Below are 23360 nucleotides of genomic sequence, written 5' to 3'. Positions count from 1 at the left end.
GTAAATATCCAACATTCCTCCTTCTGGCAGAATGCTGAAGAGACATTTGTGGTGTGGCCCACATAATACAGACACTACCTATGTTCCTGCAGCATTTGCACTCGGTCCATCTAAATATTCAGTTCACTGTGGAAGTACAAAAAGATAGCAGCTTACCATTCCTGGATGTCACGGTTAGAAGAAAAGCTGACAGAACACTGCGGCTTAGTCTCTACTGCAAACTGATACACGCAGAGTTATATTTGCGGTCCAAAAGTTGCCATCACCCTCCACAATGTGGTAGTGTCTTACACTCCCTGGCACATAGAGCACATGTGATCTCAGATACCGACAGTCTGCCTGGTGAACTGTAACACCTAAGAACAGTGTTCCAGCAGAATGTTTATTCTTGTAAACAGATTTGCAATGTGTTCTGAGCAAAGCAAGTTCAGTGTAGGGATGTAAATGAAGTTACTTAGACAAGCACTGCAAATGGCTTTCCTACCATATTTCAGCGGCATGTTTTCAAAAATAGAAAGAATCACTAAGAGAAACAGAATCAAGTGCGTTTTTTGTCTACCAGCAAAACTAAGGAATTGTTTGTGTTCAGTTAAAGACAATCTTGACCTTAGAAAACACAGATCATATATAAGATCTGATGCCATTATGGGAAATCTTATATAGGGCAGACACCTCACATTGTGCAAGAACACTGTGTTCAACAGCGCTGACAAAAATGCCACCCAGTAAATTAGTGGTAGCAGAGCACTGCCTGAATACAGGGCACCACATGTTTCCCAAGAGGACTGAAATTTTATTCTCAGGATCATCACTCTAGGATTGTGTTTTTAAGAATGAGGCATGTATCCATACGGTGGGCAATCTTACCAACAGGAATATGGAATTTTGACTAAGCACTGCCCAGAATCCAGCACTGACTGCCATGAAATTAAAACAGTAGAAACCAGATCCTCCGATGTATGACCTGATGCAGCACCTTGCAGAGAGTTAATTCAGCGTTTAACCACACGAGTGTCCAGAAGTGCAGTCATTGCCCACAACACATAAGCAGAAGGCTACTATGAATGGCATTTCCATCCAACTGGGAGTGCCTTCGTACTCCTGCTTCTAGCCTGACAAATTTCAATTCTGCTGTGCAAATATCACCAGTCACATCTTGCAGCAGTGATGACAGGACCCACCACTACCTGAAGATGACGAACAGTTGTGTTGGTGAAATATTGTGAGGCTTGCACAAAGTTATTCAGTGGAAAATCTGAGAAGATTCGTATACATTATTTTTCTGTGACGCAGGTAATGTGCAGCCAAATGTGATAATTTTCTGCATTTGCCTTTTTGTACATTTCAAAATACCACAAAAAATTGGCGAGAAACACTGAATATATGACATAACCAGATGACATACCCCACAGCATGTGCAGCAGCCGGGGTTGAGTGTAAAGGAATGATTGAGCAGTGCAATACTTTCATTTGAGCAAACAGAGCAAATTTCGAAAACATTTTGTAAATATGATCTGTTGTAAATGTAGATGTTACAAAATTATTGTCCCTGCTGTAATCAAGCAAAAGCAGTTCTGATTTTGTGTTTTTTGCTTCTGTCCTCTTTTTGTTTACAGACATTAGTTAGTAAAGAAAACATAGGTCATTTAATGGCAATGATGCTATTCTGAAGTTTATACTCATCTACTTTTTATGCAATACGGTAGGTTTTGATTTGTACTGTACTTTGCAAGAAATCAAGGAAACTGCAAGATCGGTAAATAAAATAATAAACTTCAATATAAATACATAATTGTTAAACACAATAAAAAATACTGCCTGCCATATGCAAGACTCAAATCCTGAACGCCATCACTAAAGTCGCACATGTGTGTCCGTAGCCACAATGATATGAATACTTGACTTGGGTTGGGATGATCAAGTGTGACAGACCGAGAGGCTCTACCACTGCAAGCATGACAAGGTACATCATCTGGTGACATTTATCATTCACTTTTGACACATTTCCCAACATTTGTATCGTATCCAACATTTGTGATCCCATGTGTCTTGTATTAAATTACTTGTCTCAGGGTCATCTACAGTGCTTTGGAGGTTTTTAAATGTTAATACGCATCACCCTGTCTGTCTGTGTGTGTGTGTTTGTGTGTGTGTGTGTGTGTGTGTGTGTGTGTGTGTGTTTATATATATGAAACAAATACTAACAAAGAGATAGAGGGCCTGGCCAGTACTTACCTCAGCTCAGTACAGCTGATACATACACAAAACAGAACAGAAAATTGACGTATCCTAGCTTTCGGAACTTCGTTCCTTCATCAGGGAGGAGAGAGGGGAAAAAAGGGGAAGAAGGGAAAGTGGATTCAGGTTTTGCATCGGGGTCGGTTACAGGGGTAGGAACCGCTGGGTAGAGAAGGTGGTCTGGGAATATTGTAGGGTTTGACAAGGATGATACGGAGGTTAGGGGGTTGGCAAAAGGCAACTCTGGGTGGTGTGGGGAGAATATTGTCAAGGGATGATCTCATTTCAGGGCTTGACTTGAGAAAGTCATATCCCTGGCGGAGTAATTAGTTGATGTATTCGAGGCCAGGATAATATTGGGTGACAAGGGGGATGCTTCTGTGTGGTCTGGGGGTAGTACCATTGTTGTTGGGTGGGGAGGAATGTATTGCTTGGGAGATCTGTTTGTGGACAAGGTCTGCAGGATAGTTGTGGGAGAGGAAAGCACTGATATATAATATAATACAGGGAAACATTCCAAATGGGATAAATATATCTAAAAACAAAGATGATGTAACTTACCAAACGAAAGCATTGGTATGTTGATAGACACACAAACAAACACACACACAAAATTCAAGCTTTCGCAACCCACAGTTGCTTCATCAGCAAAGAGGGAAGGAGAGGGAAAGACGAAAGGATGTGGGTTTTAAGGGAGAGGGTAAGGAGTCATTCCAATCCTGGGAGTGGAAAGACTTACCTTAGGGGGGAAAAAGGACAGGTATACACTCGCACACACACACACACATATATCCATCCGCACATATACAGACACAAGCAGGGTATATGTGTGGATGGATATGTGTGTGTGTGTGTGTGTGTGTGTGTGTGTGTGTGTGTGTGTGTGTGTGTGTGTGTGTGTGTGTGTGGCATACTGATCTGATCTGAACTATGCAGCCTTAAAATGGAAGTTTTTTGATCACTCCTTATTTTGCTCCCTGCCACATTGGCAATATGTACCGCAAATCATCAGACAGACGACCTTCCTGCATGCTTCATGTTGTGTCTAGACAAGACAGCCTAGACACAATGAGAGGAAGCCGAAAGGCATGCTCTAAGTTAAAAAAGGAGGGCGTGAGGTCTGAAACAGGATACGTAATGAATGCTATAAAGAAAAGTACGTAGCTTCTGGAATACTTAACTTTAATCCATCCTTTTGGTACATCTGGAGATTGTGGTGATACAAGTGAGACTCTTTATATACATGCAATGTTACTAATGGCGCCTTGCTAGGTCGTAGCCATTGACTTAGCTGAAGGCTATTCTAACTATCGGCTCGGCTAATGAGCAATGCTTCGTCCATGTAGTCGCTAGCAAAGTCGTCCGTACAACTGGGGTGAGTGCTAGTCCGTATCTCGAGACCTGCCTTGTGGTGGCGACACGCGGGTCCGACATGTACTAATGGACCCTGGCCAATTTAAAGCTACCACCTAGCAAGTGTGGTGTCTGGCGGTGACACCACATTCCTCCCCTGCAAATCGGCGAATGGTCGTGTTATAAGGCTTCCGCCCGCCGTGGGGAGAACCCCATGTTGACGTATGCGATGAGGTGGGGAGCCTAACAACAGGCGAGGCTGTGCCACCCGCACGCGGCCATTCGGTCCAAGGGGAGCTAAGAAACACCTGAAAACCTAGTCCAGGGTGCACGTCAACATGCGGTGTATGTGCCCGTAAAGAGACAGGAGGGGCCGAAGGGTCGACCTCCATTGCGTCGGGGTACCCGACGCGCGAAGACGCCATGTGGTCCGGAGCGGGCAAGAGTTCCATGGCGGAGGACAGCTGGTCACGGGAAGCGATCGGCGGCGTGTGACCCAGGGAGGTGCTTGGTGGCTGCAGCGAAGCGTCCACTGCGGGCGGCACCAGCTGGACAGGCGGCGGCGGCGGAGGCGGCAGCGGCGCGTCGCCATGGGGCAAAATGGAAGGCATCGTTGGTAACACCTGGGGATGAGGCGAGCCAGTAGATGGGTCCCCAGGGCGCTGACCGGATGGCACCGTCGCTGAAAGCAGACGGGGAGCGGCAGAACCCGTGCGACGACAGAGGCGCAGCTGATTGAGATGCCGACGCACCTCACCAGAGGCCCCCAAAACCAAATACATCACGCGGCCGAGGCAGCGAAGAATGTGCACTGTGAGCCAACGCCGTGAACCTCGATAGTTGCGATAAAATACAACGTCGCCTGGAGCAAAAGCAGAAGTCTGCCGCTGCACAGGAACCTGATGCGGCGGGTGCAGCAAAGACATCAAGTTTCGATGAGGACGACTGTGGAGCAACTCAGCTGGCGAGCGACTATCTCGGGGCTGAGAGCGATACAAAGACAAAAAGAGCAACAACGCGTCCTCCCGAGAATACGACTCTTTCAACTTCAACATCTGTGACTTGAAAGTCCGGACCAATCGTTCAGCGGCACCGTTTGACTGAGGCGAAAACGGCGCGGATGTCAGATGTTGAATACCATTGGCCTGGCAGAATGACTGAAATTCTGCGGACATGAATTGTGGGCCATTGTCGGAAACAATAGTCTGCGGAAGACCTTCAATGCAAAAGATGCAGACAACGCTTGGATGGTGGCAGTTGATGTCGTGGAAGACATCCGGACAACAAAAGGAAAATTACTGAAGGCATCTACCAGAACAAACCACCGAGCATACCAGAATGGACCAGCAAAATCAATGTGCAAGCGTTGCCAAGGGGAAGTGGCTTTTGGCCATGCAAAGACTTTCCGCGGCAGTGCGGATTGTTCTTCGGCACACGCCATGCAAGAAGAACACATATTCGTAATCGCAGCATCGATTCCGAACCAAGTACAGTGCTGACGAGGAAGTTGTTTCGTTTGCACTATACCCCAATGTCCTTGGTGAAGAAGCCGTAAAACAGAGGACTGTAACGAACGTGGGACCACGATTCTGGACTGATCATTATCAGAACGCAACAACAAAACACCGCGTCGAACAAAAAGTCTCTCCTTGTGAGCAAAAAATCAGCAAACCAACGGATCCTCGATCCGAGACTTTGACAAAGGCCATTGCGTAGCAACAAAATGCAAAACGGTAGCAAGGACCGGGTCAGCAGCTGTGGCTGTAGCTACACGACGAAAATCAATCGGAAACGAGTCGACCACGTCATCGGTTTCCGAATCAATGAACATGCAAGCAAGTTCAGAAGAATCAAATGCTCTATCCTCAGCAACAGGCAAACGGGACAACGCATCGGCGTTTCCGTGCTTAGCAGTGGACCGATACAAGATATCGTAGCGGTACTGCGAGAGGAAAATAGACCAGCGAATGAATTTCTGTGCTGTACGCGGAGGTACAGGCTTGTTCGGATGAAAAAGCGACATCAAAGGTTTGTGGTCTGTGATGATGGTAAAGTGACGACCATACAAGAAATCATGGAACTTAGTAACACCAAACACGAGAGCCAAAGCTTCTTTCTCTATCTGTGAATAATTTCTTTGCACAGACGAGAGCAATTTGGATGCAAAGGCAATAGGGCGATCATGCGACCCATCTTTGTGCGCAAGCACAGCACCGATCCCGAAATCCGATGCATCTACCATCAACAAAAGGGGTTTCTGGGGATTGAATGGCGTAAGGCAAGTATTAGAAAGCAACGCCGATTTCAACTGGCGAAAGGCGCGTTCGCATTCCGTCGTCCAGACGAACGGAACACCCTTACGGCGTAAGCTATGAATCGTAGCTGAAATGGAAGAGGCATTGCGCAGAAAGCGATGATAATAGTTAATTTTACCCAACACACTCTGTAGCTCCTTCAAATTCTGCGGCGAAGGCAAGTCTTGTATGGCACGGAGGTGCTCTGGACTCGGATGTATGCCTTGGGCATTGATGACATGTCCCAGGTATGGTAAGTCACGAGCAAAAAACACACATTTGTCCTTCCGCAAGCGAAGACCATTTTGTCGCAATACCTGAAATAATGTTCGTAGGTGTGCTAAATGGTCGTCTGCTGTCTTTCCGGAGATCACAATATCGTCCAGATAGTTCGCAGCAGTAGGGAATGATGCACAAGCAGTTTGTAAATATTGCTGAAACAATGCAGGGGCGGATGCACACCCGAATGGCAGTCTTTTGAATCGGTACAAACCAAGATGCGTGTTAACCACCAAGACGCACTGGGATTCTTCGTCCACTGGTATTTGGAAGTATGCATCTGTGACGTCCAACTTTGAAAAATATTTACCCGGGCACAGTTTGTCAAAAAGATCTTCCAGGCAGGGTAATGGAAAAGTTGCAAACACTAGTTGTGGATTCACAGTGGCCTTGAAGTCCACACAAAGTCTCAGTTTTCCGGAAGGTTTGGGCAAAATTACTAATGGTGAGGCCCAGAGAGAAGCCTGCACACGTTCAATTACACCTTGTGATTCTAAATCGTGTAATGTTCTTGCAACCTCATCACGCAATGCATGAGGAACATTGCACGCTCTGAAAAATTTCGGTTGCCCGTTGACTTTCAGTTCCAAATGTGCTTCATAGTTTTTAGCGCAACCTAAGCCCGGCGCAAAAATGTCTGCAAATTCTTCACACAGACGAGAAACACAGTCTGAAGGCACAGTCTGATTCACTGATAGGACCTGATTTACTATAGACATGCTAAACAACTGAAATAAATCGAAACCAAACAAGTTCACTGCAGTAGAAGAACGAAGAACATAAAATGAGACAAGTTTTGTTTGTCCCTTGTATGTTGCAAGAAGGCTGCACTGTCCTAACACAGGGGATATTCTGACCTGAATAACTATTTAACATAACATTTGCGGCACGCAACGGAGGTTTGCCCAGTTGTTTGTACGTGTCGTGATTGAGCAACGAAACTGCAGCTCTGGTATCGAGCTGGAACGGTATGACCATTCCATTAAAATCCAAATCTACAAAAAGTTTATTGTCCTGCTGACGACAAGAGCAACTGTCTCGTGCAATTTGAACTGATACAGGTACAGCATCACTTGCTAATTGACGTGATTTCTGGCGACGTCGACGCACACTTTGTGTGGGACGAACACTGTCACTGTTTGAGAAAGTGGCACTGGACGGGGTGGAATTCACTACATGAATGTCCATGGGCGAAGGTCCACGAGGCTGAGTGTCCTTGGTTCGATTCCGGCGCGAAGCAAAAGGCCTGGAATGGTTGTGATTGTCTGATCTGAGCTTTTTCTGGCAAACACTTTGAACATGTCCTTTCTTATTACAGAAAAAGCAAATAGCTTGGCGTGACGGGCAATTTTCACGCGAATGTCTAGTAGCACACCACGGGCATGATTTTACTGCAGTTGTATGCTGTCGCGGCACACCTGGTTTAGAGCGTAACGGCAGCTGCGTGGACGTGCGCGAGGGCAGTTTACCGGGCCGTGCAGCGCGCCTGGCGGGCTGGTTAATGTTACACATGGCTGGCGAAGTTGCAAATGATTCCTGAGCAAAGTCAAGTGTGTCTTGTCTATCTAATATGTCTATCACTTGCTGAAGGGAGGGATTAACTAGTTTCAAAATCTGTTCCCATATACGAACATCAGAAACGTTCTGTGCAATTGCATCATGGACCATTGTATCTGAATAAGGGAGTCCACATTCACACTCAAAAGCACAATCCCTTGTAAGGCCTTGCAATGTTGCAACCCACTCCCTATTAGTTTGACCGGCCGTACGTTTTGTACGAAAGAACGTATACCTTTTTGCAACTACATTAACTGTTTCCTTGAAATAGGCATCTAAAGCAGACAAAAGTTCTTCGTAGGACAGAGTTGCTACGTCGCATTGGGGAAATAATTTCACTATCACACGGTACGTTTGCACCCCTACACATGCCAATAAATGAGGCTGCCGCTCGTTACCTTGAATTCTGTAGGCGGCGAGATGAAATCCAAACTGGCGTGACCACTCCGTCCATACTCTCTCCCCAATAAACAGAATAGTTATAACTCAATTGTTCACAAGTGTATATTATGACTCTTGCCACAGCCACGCAGTCAGTATGCCACAGGCGTGCCATAGAAAGCGATCAGGTTCAATTCCTTGTAGAGCCGGGAAATTCTGCTCGGTGGACAGACTGGAATAGGGTACACTCTGCTTGTAGTTCTAGCTGAGGAGATACTCAAGTGAGAAGTAGTGTCTTCAACTTCTGGAAGTTGATAACAGCCTGGAGAGTTGTATACTGACCCCCTAACTCTCCATAGATTTATAGTAGAGGACATCTCTCGAAGAGCATTGCGTGGTCTTCTGGGCCCAATGCAGAGTTCCTTTATCTATGTATATTGTATATCACCACTTGTACACACTCATCAGCACAGTATCATATTGTCTCTTCACGTGGCAAATTTTTATTCCCTTGTTTCCAGATCAAGACTTTTCCTCTTCCTCTTCTTCGTTTTTTTTTTTTTTTTTTTTTTTTTTTTTTTTTTTTTTTTTTTTTTTTTTTTTTTTTTTTTACTATCATTACTTGTACCACACATATTCCACACGGTTTATGCTCACTCCTTCAATGATACTTCCCATCCTCCTCTAGTGTGCGAGTTGTCCCTGCTTTCCTGCGTGTTTCTTGGTTTAAACACCCTTGTTTCAAAAGAGAGTGACAGCTTAGATACAGTCTTGTCAACATTTTGTAATTTTATTTAGCAATTATTGTTTGAGCCTTATAGGCGAATGTCACAAGATATTGTCAACCACTGGATTCACTAGATTGGAATGGGGTTCATGGTAACTTATCAATTCATTTTTTAAGTTGCTGTTATCTTTTTCATCCTATCTTGGACTAGCTTTTCCATACTCCCACTCTATTTTACGTAGCCAAACAGTTATCTGCCCTTGCAAACTTGCTCCTTTACTACCAAGTTAACTAATACTGGGCAGCCTAACAGAAGTTCCAATATCCAGTCTTTCACCACAATTCACCTATACACACTTTTCACTCATTGATTTTCTTTTTTCAATGTCATAAATATTTTGCTTTCACAGACTGCTGTGCTTTGAACATAAAATTGTAGGAACATCTGCCTCACATGTCACTTTTTTTTTTATTATTAAAGAATATGTTCCTTGCTCATTCCTATTTGCTTCTGATACATTTCCATTCTCACTTTTATTTTCTTTTGATCCATTTCTTTTTTCTTTGATAGACAAGTCAAACAACAATGGCAATATGTTGCAGCCCCCTGTGTTTCACCCTACTTACTACGAACTTACTTTTCTTAGCTTCCAATTTTATTAGTCATTTGGTTTTTAAGATACTTAAATTAATTGTTTGACCCTGTATTTTTATATCTTATTTTACCTTCGGTTGATAAAGGATTTCTGGTATGCTCACAAAGAGAGAGCTGATTCTTCCCACCCCTCACCCCCCTTACCTTGTCCTGAAACAAACTTATCGCCAAGTATCTTGCAGTTTTTTTCCTATTATTAATCTCTTAGTCTAGTCATCAATTTAAAAGTGTCAGTTGTTGGTCCCATTGTCTAATAATTTGTACATTTATACACATGAAGTTCCAATTTTTATTTGGAACATATAGACTCTGATAATCATGAATCACAGTTCAAATGGCTCTGGGCACTATGGGACTTAACATTTGAGCCAAGGCAGGATTCAAACCTGCGACCGTAGCAGTCGCGCAGTTCTGGACTGAAGCGCCTAGAACCGCTTGGCAACGGTGGCTGGCGAATCATAGTTACCATCACACGGACAGAAATACTGTGTTAACTTTAATACAACATAGGGACGTAGCTAAAAATGTCTTTACATAATTTCCAGTTCTGATTACTTTCCTTTAATTTAATCTAACAAATAGGTTAGTGTAACATGATGTTGACAGAGGCAAATTATATATACTCACAAATTATTTAGCTAGAGGTATCTGGTTTGTATGTCTGGGAGGGAGGAGGGTGCAAGCTGAAAACTTCAAGAAAAGATTACTCATTTCATACCTGCTGGATTTAACTGCAGTTTATCTCTTCCATATACCAACCACATACCTAATGTGCATGGCAAACAGTTTGAAAGTATTATTCTATACTCAGCATTTGGAACTATCAGTTCCTTCATGAGAGAGGAAAGAGGGATAAGTTTCTGAAGGTCTGAAAGGTCACTCGGACTCCACAACTAATGTGAGGACAAGAGGAACAAATGTGTCTATAAGAAGTTTTGGAATTTCACCTCCTGAAGGTAAAATACTGATCAGTCTGTCAGTCTTCTAGTAATTTTATGGTTTCCTCGCATGAATTTTCACTTAGACATGATTATTCTATGTTTCATCACTCACCTGAGAGATATCTCTGAATTCCCAAAGAGACACACCTTCAAATTGCCATCAGCTGTTATCGGTAAACGGTTGCACGTGCCACAGAAGTGTTCACTCATTGAGGTAATAAATCCCACACGTCCCTTGAAGCCCGGGACATGGTATGCCTGCAAAAAGAAATTGTAAGAAAATAGGTACTGCTGTTGTGAAAATACTATAAATGTGTTGCTCACCAAGTGGAGGAAGGAGAAAATGTGCATTAAGGGGAGTTTGAACGCCCTATCCTGACAATGTTACATTTAGTGACTTAACTTCCCCGTACTTCAGGAACAACTGTAGCCATTGACAAGAAACTTTTACAGGACATTAAACTATATGTTCTGAGTCTTACAATAATTGCATTTCAGCCACTGCTTTTGGAAATACAATTTTTTAATTACACAGTTAAAATTTTGTGTACCTTTTTGTATGCTATTCTAAATAATTTTACTTATACATAACATTATGTTTTTCTTTTAGTTCAGAAGACTCAGGATACATATGTCATTACTCCCTGAAAATTTGAATTCGCTACTTGCCGTAGTTTCGGAGATTTAGGGAAAAATGCAAGAGAAAATGTAAATTTTCAGGAAGAGTTTTTAAAGTTACAATAGACTGTAACTCAATATATGCTTAACATTTTATTTTTAGTCACTCAGAAGCACCCTGCACCATACTGTATATCATCCTCTTGATCTTTTTTAAGTTTTTTTTGTTTTCTTCTTTCTGGACTCCGTAGTGGCCAACTGTGCAGCATACTCTGCTTTACCAGTGCAAACCTTGTCCATCCCTTCAAATTCTCTGATGAAGTTTGCTCCAGAATTAATTCCCATATGTTGTAGCACTTTCACGCTACCAATGTTGCCATCATTAAAAGCAATAACAGCATGACTGACCCCCACTTTAGTGTCTTCATTACAAGAAAAACATTTTTTGGTCTACATCTACATCTACATCCATACTCCTCAAGCCACCTGATGGTGTAGGCTACCTTGAGTACCTCTATTGGTTCTCCCTTCTATTCCAGTCTCGTATTGTTCGTGGAAAGAAGGATTGTCGGTATGCCTCTGTGCGGGCTCTAATCTCTCTCATTTTATCCTCATGGTCTCTTCGTGAGATATACGTAGGAGGGAGAAATATATTGCTTGACTCCTCAGTGAAGGTATGTTCTCGAAACTTCAACAAAAGCCCATACCAAGCTACTGAGTGTCTCTACCGCAGAGTCTTCCACTGGAGTTTATCTAACATCTCCGTAATGCTTTCATGATTACTAAATGATCCTATAACGAAGCATGCTGCTCTCTGTTGGATCTTCTCTATCTCTTCTATCAACCCTATCTGGTACAGATCCCACACTGCTGAGCAGTATTCAAACAGTGGGGGAACAAGTGTACTGTAACCTAATTCCTTTGTTTTTGGATTGCATTTCCTTAGGATTCTTCCAATGAATCTCAGTCTGGCATCTGATTTACCGATGATCAACTTTATATGATCATTCCATTTTAAATCACTCCTAATGCATACTCCCAGATAATTTATGGAATTAACTGCTTCCAATTGCTGACCTGCTATATTGTAGCTAAATGATATGGGATCTTTCTTTCTATGTATTCGCAGCACATTACACTTGTCTACATTGAGATTCAATTGCCATTCCCTGCACCATGCATCAATTCGCTGCAGATCATCCTGCATTTCAGTGCAATTTTCCATTGTGGCAACCTCTCGATATACCACAGCATCATCCGCAAAAAGCCTCAGTGAACTTCTGATGTCATTCACAAGGTCATTTATGTGTATTGTGAATAGCAACGGTCCTACGACACTCCCCTGCAGCACACCTGAAATCACTCTTACTTCGGAAGACTTCTCTCCATTGAGAATGACAGGCTGCGTCCTGTTATCTAGCAACTCTTCAATCCAATCACATAATTGGCCTGATAGCCCATATGCTCTTACTTTGTTCATTAAATGATTGCGGGGAACTGTATCAAACACCTTGCAGAAGTCAAGAAACACAGCATCTACCTGGGAACCCGTGTCTATGGCCCTCTGAGTCTCGTGGACGAATAGCGCGAGCTGGGTTTCACACGATCGTCTTTTTCAAAACCCATGCTGATTCCTACAGAGTAGATTTCTAGTTTACAGAAAAATCATAATACTCGAACATAATACATGTTCTAAAATTCTACAACTGATCGACATTAGAGATATAGGTCTATAGTTCTGCACATCTGTTCGACGTCCCTTCTTGAAAACGGGGATGACCTGTGCCCTTTTCCAATTCTTTGGAACGCTACGCTCTTGTAGAGACCTACGGTACACTGCTGCAAGAAGGGGGGTAAGTTCCTTCGCATACTCTGTGTAAAATTGAACTGGTATCCCATCAGGTCAGCGGCCTTCCCTCTTTTGAGTGATTTTAATTGTTTCTCTATCCCTCTGTCATCTATTTCAGTATCTACCATTTTGTCATCTGTGTGACAATCTAGAGAAGGAACTACAGTGCAATCTTCCTCTGTGAAACAGCTTTGGAAAAAGACATTTAGTATTTCGGCCTTCAGTCCATCATCCTCTGTTTCAGTACCTTTTTGGTCACAGAGTGTCTGGACATTTTGTTTTGATCCACCTACCGCTTTGACATAAGAGCAAAATTTCTTAGGATTTTCTGCCAAGTCAGTACATAGAACTTTACTTTCGAATTCATTTAACGCCTCTCGCATGGCCCTCCTCACATTACATTTCACTTCACATAATTTTTGTTTGTCTGCAAGGTGTTGGCTACGTTTATGTTTGCTGTGAAGTTCCCTTTGCTTCTGCAGCAGTTTTCTAACTCGGTTGTTGTACCACGCTGGCTCTTTTCCATCTCTTACGATCTTGCTTGGCACATACTCATCTAACGCATATTGTACGATGGTTTTGAACTTTGTCCACTGATCCTCAACACTATCTGTACTTAAAACAAAACTTTTGTGTTGAGGTGTTAGGTACTCTGATATCTGATTTTTGTCACTTTTGCTAACCAGAAAAATCTTCGTACCTTTTTTTAATATTTCTATTTACGGCTGAAATCATCGATGCAGTAACCGCTTTATGATCGCTGATTCCCTGTTCTGCGTTAATTGTTTCAAATAGTTCGGGTCTGTTTGTCACTAGAAGGTCTAATATGTTATCGCCACGAGTCAGTTCTCTGTTTAACTGCTCAAGGTAGTTTTCAGATAAAGCTCTTAAAAAATTTCACTGGATTCTTTGTCCCTGCCACCCATTATGAAAGTTTGAGTCTCCCAGTCTATATCCGGCAAATTAAAATCTCCACCCAGAACTATAACATGGTGGGCAAATCTACTCGAAATATTTTCCAAATTATCCTTCAAGTGCTCAGCCACAACAGCTGCTGAGCCAGGGGGCCTATAGAGACATCCAATTACCATGTCTGAGCCTGCTTTAACCGTGACCTTCACCCAAATTATTTCACATTTCGGATCTCCATCAATTTCCTTCGATACTGTTGCACTTCTTATCGCATTAAACATGCCTCCCCCTTCACTGTCCAGCCTGTCTCTGCGGTATACATTCCAATCTGAGTTTAGAATTTCATTACTGTTTACATCTGGTTTCAGCCTACTTTCTGTCCCTAGTACTATGTGGGCATTGTGACCGTTTATTAATGAGAGCAGTTCTGGGACCTTTCTATAGACGCTCCTGCAGTTTACTATTAGCACATTAATATTGTTATTCCCTGCTGCATTTTGTCTACTCCTACCTTGCCGCATCTCAGGAGGTGTCTTGTCGGGCCTAGGGAGGGAGTTCTCTAACTTAAAAAACCCACATGTGCACTCCACACATACTCCGCTACCCTTGTAGCCGCTTCCTGCATGTAGTGCACACGTGACCTATTCAGGGGGACCCTACATTTCTGCACCCGATAGCGGAGGTCGAGAAATTTGCACCCCAGATCTCCGCAGAATCGTCTGAGCCCCTGGTTTAAGCCTTCCACTCGGCTCCAAACCAGAGGACCACTATCGGTTCTGGGAACAATACAACAAGTAGCTAGCTCAGATTCCACCCCGCGAGGCTTTCCGCCTACACCAACTCCGCTAGCTGCCTGTACGAACTGAGGATGACCTCTGAACCCAGACGGCAGGAGTCATTGGTGCCGACATGAGCAACAATTTGCAGTCGGGTGCACCCAGTGCTCTCTATCACTGCCAGCACGGCCTCCTCCACATCTCGGATGAGACCCCCGGCAAGCAGACAGAGTGAACACTGACCTTCTTCCCCGACCTTTCCGCTATTTCCCTAAGGGGCTCCATCACCCGCCTAACGTTGGAGCTCCCAATAACTAATATACCCCTCCCCCCATGTGCCTGCTCGGACCTGGCTGAAGGAGTGGCCACATGTCCACTCACAGGCAGAACGGGCGATGCCACACGGCCAGCCTCCACACTGACCCTCCGCCTCATGCGCCGTGAATGCCGCTGAACCCGCCACTCCCCTTGGGAAGAGGGTGGCCCAACCGTGCCCGGTAGCTGCAAAGATGTCTTGACAGCAGGGTCAGTGGGTGAAGCATGTAATGTAACACCTGGGGTGTACCATGCAACGCACCAGACTCCCCACTGCCGCTACACTCTGAGGCAGCAGCCTGAAGATGGCTAACCGCGGCTTCAACACATTCAGCTGTTTGCGAACAGTGGCCAGCTCCTCCTGTGTCCGTACACAGCAGTCACACATCCTATCCATCATAAGAAATCAATTTACTGTAGAGAGTTAATCAACTTATAACTAGACTGCTAATTCACTAAAGGCGGCTGATAGTTGACTAAACTGTGGTTACTAGACACTTCCTGTAGAAAACAATGAAAATAGCACTACCTGTCTCTGGACTGTATTGAAAACAAACACTAGCACTACTGGCACTATGGCTGACTAAACGGACTCTCTCTGACTGTATTCAAAACAAACACGAAATCTATGGAACACTATTACTAGCACCCGACAATTAAAGCTTCCTAAAAGCAAAAACACACGGAAAAGGAAGTGACAAGTAAGCAAAATAGAGTTAATACTTCAATTAGCATAGCTCGCTGCACAGCAGACATGACGCAGATGGCAGTTACAACGACACTGACACAATAAGATTATTGAACGACTCATTGGGATTTTGAGTCTGACAATGCAGACACTTCTTCAATAATTCAGGATTGCCAGGTCTCTGTAAACAGGTTTTATGATATCCACAACTGCTGCTGGGATAGAATGTTTATGGCTGTATGACCTGTTTGAGTACTGGGCATTGCGGTAATTGCACCATGAACCAGATCTAGGAGGGCAAAGATGGTGTACTGGTTTATCATCAGCTGACAGTCTCTGGAAGAAGGTAGCCCATACTGCCTGCTTCATTTTCAACAAATCCTCAGTATTATTTCTAATGGCAATCTCATAATACTGTTGTAGTTCATCAATCATGTTGTCTGTCAGCCTGCTTCTTATGGTCTTACCACCTGAAAGTTTCTTGTCTCTCAAACTTTGTTTCAACTTCCTCAATCTGGTATCCATCCTCTTCTGGACATGAGCAACACATTCCAGTTCTGTGATAAGCTTCTCACCATAAGGCTGAGTGGCTACTACACTGTTATATGCATTTGAGTCTGCATAACCTAAGAACTTAGTGTAACACACTCCCCTTTAGTTTACAGATCGATTATAAATTTCAACAGCTGCACAGGCCTCCGTACGACTAGTTGTCCTTCATAACTTCTGTCACAGATATGCCCTTCTTCATTCCCTGATTTATACTTATAAGAATGTTTGGTTAAAATCTGGAAATCTATTAGCTTTCCAGTATCAACACTGGTCACTGTAGCAACAGAATTCTTAGAACTGCAGCTACGCTTCTACCAAGTGCCCCAAAAGCTACTGATATGACAATCATACCATCGTTTATTTCAGCAGCTTCATTTGCAGCACCCTTAATTGACTCACATGCAGTGGATTTCACAGCAGCTCCAATAAATCCTGCATACTTGTCCATTTTACAAAGTGGGCGTGGCATATACATCACGACACACATTGTTTCTGCTGCAGTGTGTCCTTGGCCAATAGCTCTCAATCCATAAAACCACCTAACATTTATGTCAAAATAATTATCTTTACACTTATCAGAATTCCAAAATGAATGAGTGTATTTACAAATGGCAGAATTAATGGTAAGTTTCCTGGCTAGTCCATTTGATACCTCAATGTCTTCATGTAAACTAACTGGCCCTCCACATAGATACAGCACACACATTCACATAACACCCCTGTTAGGATGTGTAAATGTATCAGAATATAACCTAACCTACCGTTTACATGAGTTTTGTTTTGAGATAACTGTGTTATCACTATGTTTTATTTTAATCTTCGAAGCACTAATGGGTGTTTCGCTAGATACTCATGAGTTTGCCAGTATTTCATTGTCTGCAACTTCACACACCACATGCTGAACACAATGTTTCTCTTTATTCAAAAATTTATTACCATGAAACCCACATTTCTTAAAAACACTTCATTTTCGAGTCATACTTTTTGAGAGATTTACCAGTCTATTCCTCACTTCTCCTCGGAAAAACGTTAGCACTTCGATATACAAAGCATGTTTATACTATGAAAAGATACGATACTATTTTTGACAGTGCTACCAATGCAAACACATAATTTAACCTTTATAACACAGCAATCCACAGCTTTCTACAGGGTAGTCCATTGATAGTGACCGGGCCAAATATCTCACGAAATAAGCATGAAATGAAAAAACTACAAAGAACGAAATTCGTCTAGCTTGAAGGGAGAAACCAGATGGCGCTATGGTTGGCCTGCTAAATGGCACTGCCATAGGTCAAACTCATATCAACTGCATTTTTTAAAAATAGGAACCCCCATTTTTTATTACATATTCATGTAGTACGTAAAGAAATGTGAATGTTTTAGCTGGAACACTTTTTCACTTTGGGATAGTTGAGGCTGTAATAGTCAAAAATGGTTCAAATGGCTCTGAGCACTATGGGACTTAACTTCTGAGGTCATCAGTCCCCTAGAACTTAGAACTACTTAAACCTAACTAACCTAAGGACATTACACACATCCATGCCCAAGGCAGGATTCGAACCTGCGACCGTAGCGGTCGTGCGTTTCCAGACTGTAGCGCCTAACACCACTCGGCCACTTCGGCCAGCTGCTGTAATAGTCACAAACATATAAGTATGTAGTATCACATAACTTTCCGCCAGTGCGGACGGTATTTGCTTCGTGATACATTACCCGTGTTAAAATGGACCGTTTACCAATTGCGGAAAAGGTCGGTATCGTGTTGATGTATGGCTATTGTGATCAAAATGCCCAAGGGGCGTGTGCTATGTATGCTGCTCGGTATCCTGGACAACATCATTGAAGTGTCGGGACCATTCGCTGATAGTTACATTATTTAAGGAAACAGGAAGTGTCCAGTCACATGTGAAACATCAACCATGACCTGCAACAAATGATGATGCCCTAGTAGGTGTTTCAGCTGCTGGGGCAGCTAATCCACACATCAGTAGCAGACAAATTGCGCGAGAATTGGGAATCTCAAAAACGTCGGTGTTGAGAATGCTACATCAACATTGATTGCACCCGTACCATATTTCAATGCACCAGGAATTGCATGCCAATGACTTTGAATGTCATGTACAGTTCTGCCACTGGGCACAAGAGAAATTACGAGACGATGAAAGATTTTTTGCATGTGTTCTATTTAGCGATGAAGCATCATTCACCAACAGCGGTAACCTAAACCGCCATAATATGCACTATTGGACAACGGAAAATCTACGATGGCAGCGACAAGTGGAACAGCAGCGACCTTGGCAGGTTAATGTATGGTGTGGCATTAAGGGAGGAAGGTTAATTGGCCCCCATTTTATCCATGGCAATCTAAATGGTGCAATGTATGCTGATTTCCTGCGTAATGTTCTACCAATGTTACTACAAGATGTTTCACTGCATGACAGAATGGCGATGTACTTCCAACATGATGGATGTCCGGCACATAGTTTGCGTGCGGTTGAAGCAGTATTGAATAGCACATTTCATGACAGGTGGATTGGTCGTCAAAGCACCATACCATGGCCCGCACGTTCACCGGATCTGACGTCCCCGGATTTCTTTCTGTGGGGAAAGTTGAAGGATATTTGCTATCGTGATCCACCGACAATGCCTGACAACATGCGTCAGTACATTATCAATGCATGTGCGAACATTACGGAAGGCAAACTACTCACTGTTGAGAGGAATGTCATTACACGTATTGCCAAAGGCATTGAGGTTGACAGACATCATTTTGAGCATTTATTGCATTAATGTGGTATTCACAGGTAATCACGCCGTAACAGCATGCGTTCTCAGAAATGATAAGTTCACAAAGGTACATGTATCACATTGGAACAACCGAAATAAAATGTTCAAATGTACCTAGGTTCTGTATTTTAATTTAAAAAACCTACCTGTTACCAACTGTTCGTCTAAAATTATGAGACATATGTTTGTGACTATTACAGTGCCATCTATCACAAACTGAAAAAAGTGGTCCAACTAAAACATTCATATTTCTTTATGTATTACATGAATATGTAATAAAAAATGGGGTTCCTATTTTAAAAAACACAGTTGATATCAGTTTGAGCTATGGCAGCGCCTTATAGCAGGCCAACCATTGCGCCAGCTGGTTTCCCCCTTCGAGCTAGACAAATTTCGTTCTTTGTAGTTTTTTCGTTTGACACTTATTTCGTGAGATATTTGGCCCGGTCACGATCAATGGACTACCCTGTATATAAAAAATTACCGATTTTATTAGGTCTTGAAGTAATGCATGTAAAAATTTTAACATTTTCAACTGGTGTAGATTATATTTTAGAAAATAAAATGAAATACTTCTCACACAAGTTTATAAGTAATATACATATCATTTTATTTGGAAAATGGCAAATTTTATAATCAGATAAAAACCCGAAAAAGTGAAAAAGAATGTTTTCCCCTTCTAACTCCCCTTAAAGTTATGGAAATGTGTAAGCTTTCGGAGCCAGTGGCTTCTTCTTCTGGCAGAAACAATAAGGGGAAGGAAAAGGGAAGAAAGAAAAGGATTGTCAAGGTTTAGGAAATGGGGAGGGTTGCAGAAAAGCTGCAGAGAAACCCAGGCCAGGACAGACTTACTGAATGGGATGAGAAATATGTAACTAAACCAGTCTATCTCTCATACCACCAGCAGATGTGAAGTATTCTTGTGATTGGTAGTAAGTCATAAACATTAAATTATTTTCAATGTATGTTCATACGTAATACTGCACGTACCTTTGAGGTATCATTGGGCCCATTGGGAAGAGGATCAAAATTAGGCCACTGCTTTCTAATTATTTGGAGCATTTCACAAAATGAGACCATCTTCCCATCATTCCATTTGTTGCCGCTGAAAGGCATGTACTCGATAAATCTTACATCAACATTTTTCTCTTTTGTTAACTCCACAAAACTGCACACTTCATCTTCATTAAAACCTCGCATTACAACACAATTTATCTGTGGAAGAAAGTCACCATTAAAAACTTGGTATCAGATAAAGCATGGTTTAAACAGAGTTTGAAAGACTTTTTGATAGATAACTCATCCTACTCAATAGATGAATATCTTAACAGTGGCTGTTAGGCCAGCTTAAATAAGGATGTCTGTTAGATTTCAGTTCTGAGAGCACTTTGCCATAACAGTCAAGATTATGTACTTTTTGTTTGATAAATTTATTAATAGTGCATAACAGTGTTTCAGTCTGACAGCGTATCAATTCTGAAAATATTAGCTGTTCCAGTTTGTATTGTATTCACCTAGTTTGACAATCTCCTGACAAATGATCAGGGTATTCAAATGTTTTATATTTTTTATGTTATACTTTCTGGCATGTTACTCACCCATGAGAATCGTCTCATGTTTTGGGTCTTGGAACAAAAGCTGAATCTAATCTAATCTAACCTACAAAATAATGGTTCTACAAGTCTGTTGTTATATTTGTATACCTCACTGATTCTGTTAAATTAATCTTTTTCTCTCTTTTTAGAGAATGTCAGAATTTATCTTAGCATGCCAAGCTGTTAACCTTCTTAACAATTTATGAAAATTAAACTACATACATCTCCAATCTTTTTCCCCACTCCAACGCACACATCTTTCGCTGAAGGTATTATTTTAACTATTACATGAAATTAAGAAGCTTTCTTGAAACTGTGCTGCCATTTGTGAAACAAAGTTAAAAGTGTTCTCAAGATAAAAGGTCTTCACAAAAGGAGCATTTAGTATCTGTGCAGGTGGTAATACTGACAGCCATCATATAAACAAGCCCAAATGGTAGAACATCCTGCTTTACACATACACGCAATGGCAGAAAAAAGGAAAAGAGCACACCTTTCATTCAAGCATTGAATATATAAACTGATGAGACAAAACACTATGACCTCCTGTTTGATAATGTGTTTGTCCACTGTTGGAACACAATACAGCAGTGATTTTGTGTGGGACAAGTTCAACAAATTTCAGGTATGTTCCCAGCATTATGTGAGGTATGTTCCCAGCATTATGCAGCACCGCATGTCTAAGCACAGGTCATGTAATTCCCATAAATTGCAGATCAGTGGTTTCTGGGTGCAGAACTGGTATCTGAGAGCATCGCAGATGTATTCCATCAGATTCAGAAGGGGTGAATTTGATTCTGGCCTCGTGACACTGAAAGTCATATTGTTGAAACATGTCACCTTCATTAGGGACAGGGTGCGGACAGTGCACAATAATGTTCACACAGAACAAAGCTGTTATGGAGCCTTCAGTTACTACCACAGGACCCATAGAAGACCAGGTGAATGTCCTCCATAGCATAATATTGCTCCCACTGGCCTAAGTCTGTAGCAAAGTGCACATTTCAAGCACCAATTCACTCTGTTGACAGTGTATGTGCACAAAACCGTCAAGCAGGTGTAATGCGAAACTCGAATGATTCAAACCAGATGACACATTTCTATTGAATCACTGCCCAATCTCAATGCTCCTGAGCCACAGAAATTGTAATTCAACTGTGTTGTCAACATGGGAACATACAGGGGTTGTCTGCAGCAGAGCCCTATGTTTAACAATGTGCAATGGATGGTGTGCTCTGAAATACTCGTGTTTCCACCAGCACTGTGTAGCTTCCTCAGCTGAATGTCATCTTTTTCAAAGGAACCATCCCAGAATTTGTCTTAAATCATTTAGGGAAATCAAGGAAAACCCAAATTTTGGTGGCCCGATGGGACTCGGGTCCGTTGTCCTCTCGAAGGCAAGTCCACTGTTTGACCACTGTGGTGGCATGACCTAGTCTTAATTAAGCCAGAAAATCTTGGGAAATGCTGACAGATTTAAGATATAACAATTTAAAACAATCCTTTCATGAATTTCACTACAATTTTCTGCTCTTTTGAAAAACAATTTCTTTTGACTGTTTTGATGTTGTTTAGTATGTTTAAATAATGATGGCAGTCTCTATAAAAGGGCAGTTCGGCTTTTAAGTTTAGTTATACTGTTTTAAACTACATCCTTCATCTATTTGTCCACCCAGAAGTGCTATAGGATGTAACTTGAAGACTATGGTGAGGTGGTGGGGGACAGTCATGTGTTGAGGAGGAGGTGCTGCCAGAAATGAAGTGTGTGAGGTGAAGTTATTGACACTGCATACAGGGAGAATAAAAATACTCTATTCCATATTCATTCACAATCTACGTCTGCCCCCATATGGTTTTACTTTTCTCCAATAAGAAAAAAGAAATTGTCAGTAACTGTCTCTATAAGGTCTTAAAAGGAAACAAACAATAGAAAATCTAGGCTGGAATAATGACCATATTATAAAAAAATACATTGCTATTCACTGTACACAGGAAATGTTAGGTCACAGACAAGCACAACAAAAAGACTACTAAACACGTAAGCTTTTGATCAGAAAGTCTTCTTCGTAAGTGGACAAGACACACACACACACACACACACACACACACACACACACACACACACATATGACTGTTGTTTCTCCCATGATGCGCAGTTGCTCCCAGTCTGGCCCTAGCAGCCAGAGACCGTGGTCATGTATGTGTGATCTGCATTTGCGCGCATGTGTGTGTGTGTGTGTGTGTGTGTGTGTGTGTGTGTGTGTGTGTGTGTGTGTGTGTGTGTGTGTGTGCGTGTGTGTGTGGGAAGGGGGGGGGGGGGGGGAGGTTTGCACCAAAAGCTTACGTGTTTAATGGGTGGTGTATTTTTTTTTTTTTTCCCCCTGCCTGCAACACAACATCTACACTATACAGTGAGTGCCAATCTATCCTTTTCATAATACTGTCGTTACCACCTTGCCAAGAGGCATATTGTGGAGTAATCCGAAGGGCTCTACTAATTTGTACAAGAGGAAGGAGAGCACAATCTCAATGTAAGTTTTTAGAAAACTGGTATGTGCATTACTTCTGCAAACCTTTCAGAAAGGACACAGTATGCACTTCATCCAGCAAGATGAGTAATAAACAATATTAGCAATACTGCATCAAACTTGTTCACTTTCATCTTTGGATTAAACATTTGATTTCAGAGAGTACAGAATTTGACAGAATCAAATTTTGGGGATATGTGGAACTGGGACAACGGCATATTTTTTACCCATTCACAAACTAAGCACTGCTGATTGCTACTTTTATTGTGTCTGCTGCTGCAATGCATATATGAAACTGTAAGTGCAGCATCT

The 23360-nt window shown here is 42.3% G+C and overlaps 1 protein-coding gene across 1 annotated transcript in view; it reads right to left on the bottom strand.

Moving 5' to 3' along the window:
- Positions 1 to 23360, bottom strand: part of LOC124622215 (molybdenum cofactor biosynthesis protein 1-like) — a 77562-nt gene that overhangs the window by 26517 nt on the left and 27685 nt on the right. The window contains exons 3-4 of the mRNA XM_047147863.1: positions 19916 to 20140; positions 10538 to 10683 (exon numbers count right to left, since the gene is read on the bottom strand). Coding sequence (XP_047003819.1) covers positions 10538 to 10683; positions 19916 to 20140 — 371 coding nt within the window. The remainder of the gene's footprint in view (positions 1 to 10537; positions 10684 to 19915; positions 20141 to 23360) is intronic.

The sequence above is a fragment of the Schistocerca americana genome, chromosome 7, assembly GCF_021461395.2.
Source record: "Schistocerca americana isolate TAMUIC-IGC-003095 chromosome 7, iqSchAmer2.1, whole genome shotgun sequence".
In the NCBI taxonomy this organism is placed as follows: domain Eukaryota; kingdom Metazoa; phylum Arthropoda; class Insecta; order Orthoptera; family Acrididae; genus Schistocerca; species Schistocerca americana.
This window is presented reverse-complemented; position numbering and strand designations above follow the sequence as displayed.